General features: G+C 45.8%; 1 protein-coding gene across 6 annotated transcripts in view; it reads right to left on the bottom strand.

Moving 5' to 3' along the window:
• Positions 1 to 3,108: 3,108 nt before the first annotated feature.
• magi2a (membrane associated guanylate kinase, WW and PDZ domain containing 2a) overlaps positions 3,109 to 13,846 on the bottom strand; it is a 343,918-nt gene continuing 333,180 nt past the window's right edge. For 2 of the 6 annotated variants that reach the window (XM_065021544.1, XM_065021546.1), the window contains exons 21-23: positions 11,490 to 11,628; positions 10,590 to 10,678; positions 7,768 to 7,925 (exon numbers count right to left, since the gene is read on the bottom strand). In XM_065021544.1, coding sequence (XP_064877616.1) covers positions 7,869 to 7,925; positions 10,590 to 10,678; positions 11,490 to 11,628 — 285 coding nt within the window. In that variant the 3' untranslated portion in view covers positions 7,768 to 7,868. Of the gene's footprint in view, positions 7,926 to 10,589; positions 10,679 to 11,489; positions 11,629 to 13,846 lie in introns of all 6 variants that reach the window. The other 4 variants (XM_065021541.1, XM_065021542.1, XM_065021543.1 and 1 more) reach the window with 2 other exon arrangements.

The following is a 13,846-nucleotide window of genomic DNA, read 5'->3' as shown; positions in this document are numbered from 1 at the left end:
CATGGAAACCAATTTCATGAAGCTCCTGACGAACAGTTCTTGTGCTGACGTTGTTTCCAGAGGCAGTTTGGAACTCGGGTTGTGAGTGTTGCAACCGAGGACAGACGATTTTTACACACTATGCGCTTGTATGGCCTATTACTTCGCAGCTGAGCCGTTGTTGCTCCTAGACGTTTCCACTTCACAATAACAGCACGTACAGTTGACTGGGGCAGCTCAAGTAGAGCAGACATTTGACGAACTCACTAGTTGGAAAGGTGGCCTCCTATGACGGTGCCACGTTGAAAGTCACTGAGCTCTTCAGTAAGGTAATTCTACTGCAAATGTTTGTCTATGGAGATTGCATGGCTATGTGCTCGATTTTATACACCTGTCAGCAACCAGTGTGGCTGAAATAGCCAAATCCACTAATTTGAAGGGGTGTCCACATACTGTTGGATATATTGTGTATTAATTTCAAATGTTTTTTTATTTTGGGATTTTAATTTAAAATCACTTCCTGAATTGACTTCTTTCAATTCTAATTAACCCCAGCCCTTAGGGTCACTGTGGCTATAAGGAGGATGAGACACACAGCCCCAGTGTGTGTGTGTGTGTGTGTGTGTGTGTGTGTGTGTGTGAGAACCGGCTCCGCTCCTCAGTACTACAACAGGAGCCAGCAGAGAAAACAAGGTGACAGATGAAAGGATAAGGAAAGAATGGGAGTGTTTCACTGCTCTGATGCAAGCCTCACCTCATTTAACACATTTCGTTACACAGAGAGGCAGCTGTCGCCTATGGAGAGACAGAGAATAGATGTTCCCCTTTGGCCAGGAGAACAAGTAGGGAGACAGGTTTCCCTTGTATCAAAATTGAGGATCCATTGACAGGTCAATATTTCTCAGAGTAACATGTTAAAGACACATTTAATATTTGCGGTAAATGTTTGGTGACCCTTGGTCGAGTGTGAGGGAGTGACTCTAACATTCCCTGAGAGAGAGGTAAGGCACCAAACATTCATTCACACCAGATAAATGCCCAGATTTTCCTCATACATTCAGTAGACTAGGGAGTAGAGCACTGGGATGGAATCTGTTACTGTTATCTCATCCAGTAGACCCAGCCTATGGACACTACTGAGTATCAACCAGCTCTTTTTAAATGTTCTGTGTAAAGAACAGAATGTATTCTATGAAGGAAAATATACTCCATGAGAGCATCTTGTGACCGCGCCCTTCCAATAACCAATAGTCTTATAGCTATTTCCTATTTACCATGTTACACTCTCAAGCATGTCTGAACCCAGCAGGTTTAATGGACGGGGGTTATGATGACAGAAGAAAACCTGCTCTTTGTGGAAATACAAGTTGTGTCTTGACATGTTATCCCAATCAATGTTCTTAAATCCAGCTCCTCCATCACAGCTAAGAGTCTGCCTCCAGGTAGAAGAACCGGTTCAATGAGTCATGATGGGAGACATAGTTTGCTTTTACTGAGGAAAATACATCAGCCCCACCCTGGTTCTAGTTCAGCCTCTGGCTCTGCATCAGCAGGAGGGTTTGTCTGGGTTTCTCCTGCGGTGCCTCTCTCTCTAGGGCAGTGGTCACCAACCGGTAGATCGCGATCGACTGGTCGAACTACAAGCCATTCCTAGTCGATCACTAGAAATTGATCAAGTGAGATTTCCAAACTTTTAAAACCATTAAAACTAGAGACTCAAAGAATGCAGCTGCTGTTTTTATGAGTAAGTTCATGTTTCAATTGTTATTCAGCACTGTCAATACCTTGTTAAACATTTTGATAAGCTATTAAAATGCCCGTTTCCATAAGCTCGAGTTGTTATTATTTGTGCCCTGTGTCTTTTTTAATATGGAGGAATATTTCACGTTCTCTGGTCATAGGAGTAACAACATGAATTGGTGCACGAAGCAGAAGTAATGCCGTGCGACTTAAGTTTCGTCATCAGCTGGAAGAATGTGTCCCCTTTTCTCAACGGAGGGCGGGAGTGAAGAGGGGTGGTAAGTGCCAGCAGCATACCACCCTGCATACCACTGCTGGCTTGCTTTTGAAGCTAAGCAGGGTTGGTCCTGGTCAGTTCCTGGATGGGAGACCAGATGCTGCTGGAAGTGGTGTTGGAGGGCCACTCCAGCAGACACTGCCCTGCGTAGGGTGCCGTCTTTCAGATGGGACGTTAAAATGGGTGTCCTGACTCTCTGAGGTCATTAAAGATCCCATGGCACTTATCGTAAGAGTAGGGGTGTTAACCCCGGTGTCCTGGCTAAATTCCCAATCTGGCCCTCATACCATCACCTAATAATCCCCAGTTTACAATTGGCTCATTCATCCCCCTCCTTTCCACTGTAACTATTCCCCAGGTTGTTGCTGCAAATGAGAACGTGTTCTCAATCAACTTCCCTGATAAAAAAAATAAATTTAAAAAATCAGTTAGTTTAAGTCGCGTGAGAGGCAGCCTCACCACTGCTCCCTCCATCCCCCAGTCTGACCATCAGATGCAGGCCATCAGTCCAGTAAAAGAAGCACATTATTATACTCACTTAGCTGTGCCTCACAAGTAATACAACACATCATCTATTACCAGTGTGATCATGTTCCTACAGTTTTGAAATAGTTTCAAAATGGTCTGAGAAGAACAACATTGACAGGGCAAGTCAAGCTTAGCCAATATGCAGTGATAATGTATTGGGCCTGTAGCCTGCTGCACAAACCACATTGCTACATAACTGTTTTTAATTGGTTAATGTTGCATACATATGCTTGTTTTTTAAAGTCATGTTACATTTTTTTATTTTATCTGAGCGGTAGATCTTGGCTTGCATTTTGACTCAGAAAACGTTGGTGACCACTGCTCTAGGGTGTCTATTATCTCATCTACCGGTCAGCCTGCCAGAATTCCTACCCTTTCTGCATACAAATAGCTGTCAGTAAGCCTCGCTTTAGGAAAGGAATGACAATGCTGGTTTATATCGGGGCGACTCACCGGTGAGGTGGATTTTCATTCCATATATTCCGCATTTGCAGGTGCTGGTTCTTAACTCTTCTTGAACTGTACTGTTGGTTAAGGGCTTGTAAGTAAGCATTTCACGGGAAGGTCTACACTTGTATTCGGCGCATGTGACAAATTGTTTTATTTGATTTGGTAACTGTGACATTAAAAAGTGAAGATTACAGAACTCCAGAATTCTAGTCAAAATGCGCTGATTGAAAGGGCAAGAAATACCTCATCAAAATGGAATTACTTTCTCAAGTAAAGTACATTTACAAGACGTTCTCTAGTAAAGTTAAGTATGAGATAGATTTGATCAAATATCTCGTCATGTCCTTTTGCCAAAAATAATGCCAGACAAAGGTAGTTTAAGGCCAAGTGAACATGTTTGTTGTTGCTTAGCTTTGCCAGTCAGATTGTACATATCTCAAATAAAGTAGACCAGATTCGAGTGCCTGTTAAAATCGTAGGATGAATATTTGGAACAGCGTAAATAGGTTAAATAACCTATGCATGTATATATAAGAAAATGTTACGAAACGATGCAAAAAAACAAAAAGGAGTCTACAATGCTCTCTAGTGGAAACAATAAGAATGTACAATAGTCATTTTGAAATCAGTGATTTGCCTTCTTTCCTTACACAGCACTGCCCTCATGTGGTCATAAGGCAGGCGGAAATCCTGCTGTAAGTACCTCCGGGCAAATTGAGTTGTTTTCACTTGGAACAAAACAGAGGCAAACAAGACAAAACACGGAGGAACTAACCTGAACTTGTCCTATAAGAAACCTTTGTTTTTGTAGCAAAACGTTTTACTACGGTGTGCACTAATGAATGGGCACTCTGTTCACCTGCCATAAGGCCATCAACGCGGTCAGACATAAATCGGTGACAGCTCGATCCTAATTGAATACTTTACACCGTGTCAAGATTTTATTTGACAGCATTTCAGAATATCATACGGTAAACAAGATTTCTGCAAAAGTTAATATATCCATAGTGTTGCATTTCATAAAAATAGGCCGTTCACTTATAGTCTGGGACTATCCATAATAATACATTGAGTCATATTTATAATAGCGACACACCTGTACAAGGTCAATAACACGGCTAATAAGAACACTACACAGTGATACCCTGCTGCATTAGGTAGGCTCAGGGGGTTCATGTATTGTACGTGCGTCAGTCTTCAACACACTCACCGTTTTAGATATACCGATCTCTTCTGATCTGTCCATAGAAAAGTACTGATATTTGCCTCAATGGGGGACTGCTCTGACGAGAAAAAGCGGCGAACTGTGCAACGAAGGAAGGACATTCTTCCTGGTCTCTAGTCTACACAGAAGTCATGATAGGCTTAGTGATGAAGGTGCAGTATACAGTCAGGACTGGCCAGACACTATAGGAACGGTTGTGTGTGGGGTGAACACAGTGGCACTGTTCAAATGAATCCTTTCTTGAAGTAACCAGTGACACTTACATGAATGAACATGTACCTGCTTTACATTATTATATATTTATTTATTGTCATTTAACAGATGCTCTTATCCAGAGCAATTGGAGTGAAGTGCCTTGCTCAAGGGAAGATTTTCCACTTATTCAGCTCGGGATTCAAACCAGCAACCTTTCAGTTACTGGCCCAATGCTCTGAACATCTAGGCTACCTGCTGCCTACTTACTTGAAGTAACCATTGTTCTTACAAGAACGTTAGGAAAGAGAGAAGGAAGAGAGGAAGGATGCATTGTTAAAGTATTCAAACAGGCCCAGACAGCAGCTGAGCCACAGACTCCTGTCTACTCAGGGTCAGTTCCCCAGCACAATTTATATGGCAATTCTCTGAACCACTTTGTGCTTTAAAGAAATATATTTTCCTCTCATAAATAGAGATTCCAATGGGCTCAGCGCATCACTCACCTCTCTCGTAATTACTGCTATTCTGAAAGACTGTCTGCATTTCTTCTACCCGAGGGGGACAGCTTTGTTCTGCCAATGTCATCCTCTCTTTGCTGGATTGTTAGCTCGACACACTGCAAATTACCACTCAAAAAATCAGATGTCTGCAGGAACTATAGGGGACACATTCGGATTGCTCCTTAATGACTTTTCTTTTATCGCCAAGAATGATTCTTGTGTCTGTCAATGATCATAATGTCTAGATGATTGTAGCCTCTCCACATCTCCATGTATAGTATACTAGTTATCAGAGTGACAGATGAATTAGCTTCTGTGAGTCCCAGGGCCAGAGAGAGGGTTTGAGAGAGTTTTAAAAACTAAAAAAACTCTACCTTAGTCATCGGATGACAAGGCGGTTCTGAGGGACGCGCGTGTGTGTGTTACTGTGTGTGTCTTAACTGTGTGTGTGTGTGTGTGTGTGTGTGTGTGTGTGTGTAAACTGGTAATGGTTGGACAGAGCCACTGACAGAGCCTCCACTGTCTAGAGCTCCGAAGTTAATTGGGCCACAATCTGGTAGAGAGAGATGTGTATATATATATTTTAACGTCACTGACTATGTAGACACTTAGAGACTAAACAAACGTTGAAATGAATATCCAGACAGTTGTCAGTTGTAATGTATACATATGCGTCTTTGGGAGATAAACGTGTTTCATGTGTTGTGTAAATGAACAGCGGTAAGTGAAGCACAGAGCATTAAACACATTTAAGTGATGAATGAGCTCGTGACAAATGGCAATGTTTCTCTCTCTCTCTGATCCCCACCAGAAATACTAGTGTAGTTTCCTGCTTTCATACCCTTGCCATATTTTCACCCAAACACGTAATTCTGTGTAGCTACAGCTTGATTACACCATCTGTTAAAGATGTTCTGTCTAGACGTTTCGATATCTGACAATGAGATACCAACAGAACCCCAAAAAGTTGTGGAACTAACTTCAATCTGTAAGGAAATGGAAAGATTTGCTGTTTTCTGACCAAATAAATACTGTGGGGTCTGTAAATACAGTGAACAAATTTCAACAATCAGATATAAAACCATGAATGTCCGTCATGGCACAGATGTATATGAATATTGGGACATTGGTATTGACTGTACGGTAGCAGCCTGGATTGAACCACATCAGTCTAGAGTGTTCTAGGTTCTTTAAGTCCATAACAGACCTCTCTGTCCGTCGGTCCCTGATCGTAAGGCACTCTGCCCCGATATCCCATGAGCCTTCACTCTCACCACATTGTCCACCAGACAAACCTCAGCAAATTGCTTTGTTCGCGAAGCACAGTGAGGGGGAAATGTATCTCCTGTGACCCAACCGTTGATGATTCAAGCACGAACAGCCCTTAGAGTCCACTGCAGTCTCGTAGAATGGGTCCACACAGACTAGAAATGCAATATTATAGTGGATTTGTGGCTGTGGAGTCATAAGGGAGTGTTGAAAAACGGTGTTGTGTTCCTTCACTCGTCTAGCTTATGAGGCGTCTCAGAGCTACCATTGGCCCGACTAGGTATGCATTAGAGATGATCACGTCCCACATATTAATACTCATCATATAATAGATTTATTTCTATACCGTTTGATAGATTCCTCGGGATAGCTTCTTCAGTCTTGTACAGTCTCTTATTTAAGGCAAAGTCCCATTAATGCGTATACTCTTTTTCTAGTTCTGGTTTTCATTCTCTCTTTTCAAAATACACAAAAACAGGCAACCCCTCTTCAACATTCCTTTCATAAAATAGACTTCATTGTATAAAAAAAAACTGCAGTGTCACAGTCAACCAATCGGTGAGTGGTTCAATTTGCATGTACGTCCTGGACTGGAGTGCTGTGGGGATTTGAGCACTTCCAAAGGAAGTTCCTGTATTCGGACCCCTTAACACTGCTCAAGGATCCAGTCACGCTACACACATTCTGCTTGGTTTCTTCTTGTTTTTAATTTTGAAGTGGATGCTTTCCAGTTCTTAAGGTGGTCGGTGTAAAATATCTCTCAAAATAATTTAGAGTACAATATAAATAAAAATGGTTCTCTAAAAACGCATGGAGGAACCCCCCTCTACATCTGAGGTCTAGAGGGTGGGGTGGGGGAGGCAGGGTGAGGGGAGCCAATGAAGGGGCTAGCCAGGCTTAGGTAGCCCGGCCTGGGGGTCTGGTAGTGGGTATACTCCAAGGTGTTATCTGCTCACAGTGGACGTGCCCGAGCGCAGGGTGCTGGGCAGCTTGTCAGAGCCGGGGATCTTCCAGGGCCCAGGGGACACAGTGGCCTTCCTACCCGCTGCCGTGCTGCCGCTGCTGGTGCTCTTGTTGGGGCGGCAGGGCCGGGTCTCTCCAGGGCCTCTCTCTGCCTCTCTGGGCCTGGGCTTCTCCTGCCCCGGCTCCCCCTGATGCCCGACACTAACGTCTGGGTGACTGCTGCTGCCGCTCTGAGTACCACCACCGCTGCTGCCGTTCCCGTTAGAGTTTGTGTATGAGGGCTTGGAGCCTTTCGTCGGGGACTGTGTGGGTTCTCTTTTCCCCTGGGACGTGCTGCTGCTCTCCCCAGCTATCCTCTCCTTAGACCTCCCCCTGGAGGAGCTTTTGGGCTCCCCTCCCCCAGGTAGCAGCTCATCCCTCCCCACCGGCCCTCCCTCTTTGGGGCAGCTCCCTCTGCGGGTGGACCTGCCACCTTCCTTCTGCTTGGCCCTCCCATTACTGCAACCACTCCCACTGGGCCGGTCCCGGTCCCTCCTCCCGTGACCGGTCTGGTCCGGATTTTGCGGCTCGGTCGGGGCCTTCCGGGGGCTCTGGGAGCGATGCGCCTTCCTGCTCTCTTGCACCGCCGGCTCCCGCGGGACCTCCTGCGGTGGCAGGTGAGCCAGGTCGGGGCCTGGGGGCTGCTGGGACGGGGTCAGATGAGATGAGGGCGATGGCATGGTCAGAGTGTCTGGGGGCAGGGCTACTTCCGACAGACTTGGGGAGGCTGAAGGGCGTGCATCCCAGGGGGAGGTACTGTCTGCTGGGGCACAAACACACAGTTAGACATGGGAAAGGATAGTCTTAACAGTCAGGGGCGAATCCTACCTTCCATTTACTTAGTCATGCATGGATGTCAATGGGAGACTGAGTGAAAAGTTGACTTAAGTGGAAGTTTGCCCTATAGAGATATATCTATGAATCTATAGATTTATCCAAACAACACACACCAAGCCAAAAAACATGCTTCTAGTCTACATGGATGACAGCATCCATATTATAGCAATCACAACAATCAAACCCAGTCTTTGTGGTATGGGCTGCAAGTGAAATATCACTTCACTCCTATAAGTCACACACTGCAAGTTCACTTTTAGGCAGCACACATCTCAGTTCCCTAGCTCCCTTTAAAGCCTCAGCACTTCTAAGAAGCGGGCAGAGAAATCGAAAACAGGTTTATTAATGGAATGGATGATATGCTGAATCAGGCGGTGCATTCACCCTGGCTCGGGAGAGAAAACCTGCGGGTTCGAGACTCCCCACCGGTGCTCTGGGCTGAGTAACCACGGTAGTGGCTAAACCTACAGGGCTCTACCTTCTCCTCAGAGGCTGCTGCAGCTCACAAGGCCTGTTAGCTTCTCTCTCTGCATCGCTGAGCTAGCAGTCCCAGGGTAATCATTCATTACAAACAGGCAGGCAGGGGGGAAGTCACCAGGGAGGCTAGCGCCAATCGTCTAACTAGCAGGGGGAAAGAGGGAGGCTAGGCTAGTTCCATGAGGCCTCATTACAGACTAGATGGACTCCCAGACCAGCTAGGAAGGTCTGATGTTTGGAGAGAGCTCAGTGGGCAGGTTCACAGTCAATGCAGGTGCCTGTTGCGCTCTGAAACCCTGGACTATTCACACCAGCTCATTCCGCTACCCATCAGCCACTGCTTGGTGTATTGAAGTGATGACCTGTCTCCCGTGGAGGCTGTGTGGCCCAATAGGATTGTGAGAGGGAGTATGTGTGCTGAGCTAATGCCTGCTGTCACCTTGGATACGGCTCTGTTCGTTCTGAGGGGTGAGGGCCCTGCTGCCCAGCTAGCTGACTGGATCTGACCTTAATACAACCTCCATACTCTAGTACTCTGTATGAGGGGACAAATGGACACATGCTCTAATACATCCACACAATACACAGCATGCCCACGTCCACATACTCACAAACGTCATGCACGCGCACACACACAGTATTATATTATGTGGTACTAAATGTGGCAACCGTCTTTTATTCAACTTCATTATTTCATCAGGATGCAGTTTTTATAAGCTTTGAATTCGTTTTCCTCTGCAAAGTACTGTATAAACTAGCTGAAAATACAGAGCCGCTTTGCAAAATGTAGTTCAATAACCCCGAAGCAGCGCATCAAACATAAATACTACATCCTCTCAGTATACAGATAAACCTAGGCCTGTAAAAACATCTACGTATCCACACAATCCCCCACATCCATGTTACAAATGGCTATTCCACTTTTATGTGACTGCTCTGCCCAGAACACACAGGTTGATAGTTGATATGAAAAGTGACGCTGGTGATTTAATATGGCGTCCTCTGGCTGACAGTGTAATGGGCTCATGGTGCGTATTTCACAGCTTTATGTCACCCGCGGGCAGGTAATAGAAAAAAGTCTTTCTAATGGAGGAAAGGGGGGAGAGAGAGGGAGGGGGAGAGAGAGGGAGGGAGGGAGAGAGAGGGAGGGAAAGAGACAGAAATACATAACAAAAAAATCTCTGTCATAAATGGCCGGGAGAGTCTCCAACTGGGAGTGGTAGTCAGAAGTCGCCTAGCGACGAAGAAGGAGACAGACAATACTATTTCCTGTGTTTAAAGACCCTGGTCACCTGCCAAAGCTAAGTGCTGATGACTTTATTTCACAGTGGAGGCCTTGGCTGGCTGTGGAAGAGTCATGTGCAGTGCTAGCCTCAGCGCTAACTCACTACCCACAGGCCGGGAGTGTGACTCTCTGTTACAGAGGCCATGGGAGAGTCTGACACATCACGATTTATTACCAAGAGGGCCGCTAGGTGCTGTCATTCCCTGAGGTGCTGGGGACATAAATGTCTGTTAGGGGCCTCAGCGTGCACCATGGTGGGATTTTATCACAGGAAATAGTCTGCCTATATATTTCTGACTAATCTATCTAGACGATAGTGTTTGTCAGTTTCGCTATTTTGTAAAAGTTGGTCCATGGATCTTTCTAAATGTGTAATATGTATTTATTGTGTGTACATACAGTATAATAATTCCATTGGGCTGGCCTGATGACCACGTGGACATATTCTGCGTTCAAAACACCTGGGAACTTGGAAATCTCAGACATAAGTGTGTTCAAGACAACTGGGAACTCAGGGGAAAAAACTAACTCCGACTGGGAAAATAGTTTTGAACGGTCAAACTCTGACATCTTCATAAAGCTCAGAGTTTCCGACCTGAAGATCAGTGAAGTGATGATTTGACCTCGCCCCCCCAGTTGTCTTGAAAGCCCCAATAGCTGGGGAACTAATGTAGGTTGATGTCACTGAGATTGAAGTGGAGAGGAGGAGCCAGTGTGTTCTGACCAGGAAGTCACAGCTGCAACCCACGGCATGGGCACACAAAACCACACCACAAACCACGACACCAAGTAGAATTAGACTGGAACATGCAGATCGTCACAAACCGTGTCTTTAGAGTGGCCCATTAGGAAGAAATAGGGGGAGCCATGCTTGTCACTTTTCATGCACATGGAGAGACTGGAAGGTACCATTCCTAAGGAAAGGGGAGTAACAACCTATACCAGTCATTAGGGTTAAACCAGATGCCTTGAAAGGAAGAGTTACACTATTGTTAGTCAAGAGAAAGACAAGTTTATCAGTGTTAAAGTATTAAGTAGAGAGAAAGACATTGCTATGGATGTAGAAAATATAACTACATTAGAAGATAGGCATGCCAGACATAAGCAGAGTTATAGTTATGAGTTGATGTTTTATAGTTGATGTTTTTTGTAATTCTTACCACCTTTTTCAACCCAAATTAGTGATTGCGAAATTGTCTCATCGCGGCAACTCCCCAACAGGCTCGGGAGAGGCGAAGGTCGAGTCATGCATCCTCTGAAACATGACCCGCCAAACCGCACTTCTTAACACCTGCCCGCTTAACCCGGAAGTCAGCCTCGCCAATGTGTCGGAGGAAACACCGTTCACCCGCAGGCGCCCAGTCCGCCACAAGAAGTTGCTAGAGCACGAAAGCCAAGTAAAGCCCCCCCGGCCAAACCCTCCCCCAACCCGGACGACGCTGGGCCAATTGTGCGTCACCCTATGGGACTCCCAAGGCTGTGGTGTCGCAACACTCCAATGCAGTGCTTTAGACTGCTGCGCCACTCGGGAGGCCCGAGTAAAGAATCATCTATAGACGTAATCATTTTAGAAATGCGTGTGACTTTTAAAATGTGATTATAGTGTTACTGGAATCAGATGAGATTAGAAGGTCAGCAGGTGGATTTGAGTGTGTTACAGCTGCATTAGCCTTTGGTCTGGGGAGGGGTAAACAACAGGGTTCGAGGGACAGAATGGAAACCCACCATACTCTGGGACCTGCCCTGTGCCTCTCTTCAGGAGCAGACGCACCCGCCGGCCCCCTGACTTGATGAGCTCGATGGCCCGGGCGTGGGTCATGTCCCTGGTGGTGTCCCCATTGATCTCAATGATCTGGTCCCCTACCTGGAGAGGAGGAGAGACAACACAGTGAGAGAGAGAGAGTGAGAGAGAGAGAGAGGGAGCAATACTGTAGATAGATAGTGTGTGTGTGTGTGTGTATGTGTCCCCCCCCCGCTGTGTGTGTGTGTGCAAGCAGGTGTGTGTATGTGCATGAAATCCTGTTGCCATGCAGAAACTGCACAGACAATAAATAGACAATAGACCACTGTGACAGTAACCTCTAAATCACCAACCCACTGAGCAACCTGTGTTACATAAACATGCGTTACATTGCGTGACAAGTTCACACCAATTCCCTGATTAGATGAACAAATTATGGAAGAACGCTGGCACACACTGCCGCAACCCCCAACGCAATTATTTCTTGGCAGGCCTCGGAGATAAGCACACACACTACGTATTAAAGCACAAAATTAATAAGGCACATTTATTGTGGATCACAATTTATTAGGATCAATGTGTATCTATAAATCATAGTGGTGCAAAGGGATCAGAGCGGCCAGTGTAAAGCGCTAATCAGAATTAGCACTCATGAATATGAATGTGGTGTCAGTTGTCATTAATTCCTGCAGCCCGTTTTTATAATGTCATTTAGATTGAATTATGGACTCGTCCCTGCAGGGGGGTTGAGACTAAAGAGGATACCCTCCTGAATACCAATGTCCTGGGCGTTGTTCATTACGTACCAAATGGAAGAAACTAGACTGAAACAGGGAGGGAGTACCTGAATCCGTCCAATAAGAAACAATTGTTTTAGCTTTCCGTTGCAAAACGTATTCCTAATGAATATGACCCAGGACATTAGTAGCTGAAGACCTGGTAGAAACCTATTCATTTCACTAAGTAGACTACACCTCCCTTCCAGCACTACAGTGAAAAGGTTGTGACCTCTCTATGACTACAACATCAAGGTCGGAGGCCGATTGTATAGGCATATCCCCTGAAGGATCTCACTAACACAATACCTTCACTTGGGAATGGGACCAGTGCCCTCTTGACTGATAGTGTAGGAGACCACGTGCTGCGGCGCCAAATGTATAAACCAATTACTGTAACAAATGGAAAAGTCATCGGCTAACAGTGGAAGTAATTTGAAAGTGAGAGGAGAGAGAATCCGCCCGGCAACAGAGAGAGAGAAGGGGAGTCATTAAGTGTTATTAGGCTCATCTGAGCGGAGCTGGGCTGCCCGTCCATCTACACCTTCTGACAGTTAGTGAATGGCAGAGGCCGGCCTGAGTCATTCCCCTTTAAATGGATGGGAAGTGACTGGGTGTGGATGGGAGAATTGAACACCAAGCCAACAGCAGTAGTATGACCTCCAGATGAAGCATGGTTATCCTTGGATTGTCTCTCCTCTAGATGCTATCTCGAGTCCAGCCAAGCTTACTAAGGCTGTGTCTGAAACAGCACCCTATTGCCTATATAGTGCACTTTTGACCAGAGCCTGAGCCTTGGTGGTGTAACAAGTAGTATACTATATAGCCAGCCGGCCGGCCCAGTTCATTTCAACAGCAGTGTTAGATGATCCTACCTTTCCCCCTCGACCATTCATCTCCCCATGATCAGAGTTCAAACTGGGCCTGTGTGTGGCGGACTGCAGAGTTTGAGTGGGCCTTTTAAAGCTGTGATTACTGAAGGATAAATCACGATACCGGCCCGGGCGTAGAAGAGAGAGAACAGGACCGCTAGCTATCCCTCATCCCCAGGCGATGGGTTTGGGCCTGGGCCCGCCGAGCTGCATTTACCTCGCCGTGACGGAGTGAGAGTAATATCCCTACGGGCCGCTTCACACACATTATCTCCGACAGGTTCATTACAGATAAGGAATGCACAGCGATGACGCTATTGGCCCACACTAGGGAGATTGGGCAGAGAGAAAAGTGTGACGGGTAGGAGACGATCAAGATACTTTAGGAGATATAGAAAAACTGCGATGACAGACTTGTAATGTACTCTTTGATATCGGAAAAGTAAAGTGAGATTTCTGTATCTTTTACGCCATAAAGTGGTCAGAGTCACTCTGGATGAACATAGCAGGCTACAAGAACATATACAGCTGTTGAGAGAGAGTGACTCATACTTTGACAGAGGTGATGGAAGGAAGGTGTGAACTTGGGGAAAAACTAAAAGCTTGGCACGCTCTGCATCTTTTTACAAAGAGTACTAACGTTACATTTGAACTTCTTTTTTTGTGTTAAACAGATGGTGACCGGCAGACTGT

The sequence above is a fragment of the Oncorhynchus nerka genome, linkage group LG8 (assembly GCF_034236695.1).
Source record: "Oncorhynchus nerka isolate Pitt River linkage group LG8, Oner_Uvic_2.0, whole genome shotgun sequence".
NCBI classification, from domain to species: domain Eukaryota; kingdom Metazoa; phylum Chordata; class Actinopteri; order Salmoniformes; family Salmonidae; genus Oncorhynchus; species Oncorhynchus nerka.
This window is presented reverse-complemented; position numbering and strand designations above follow the sequence as displayed.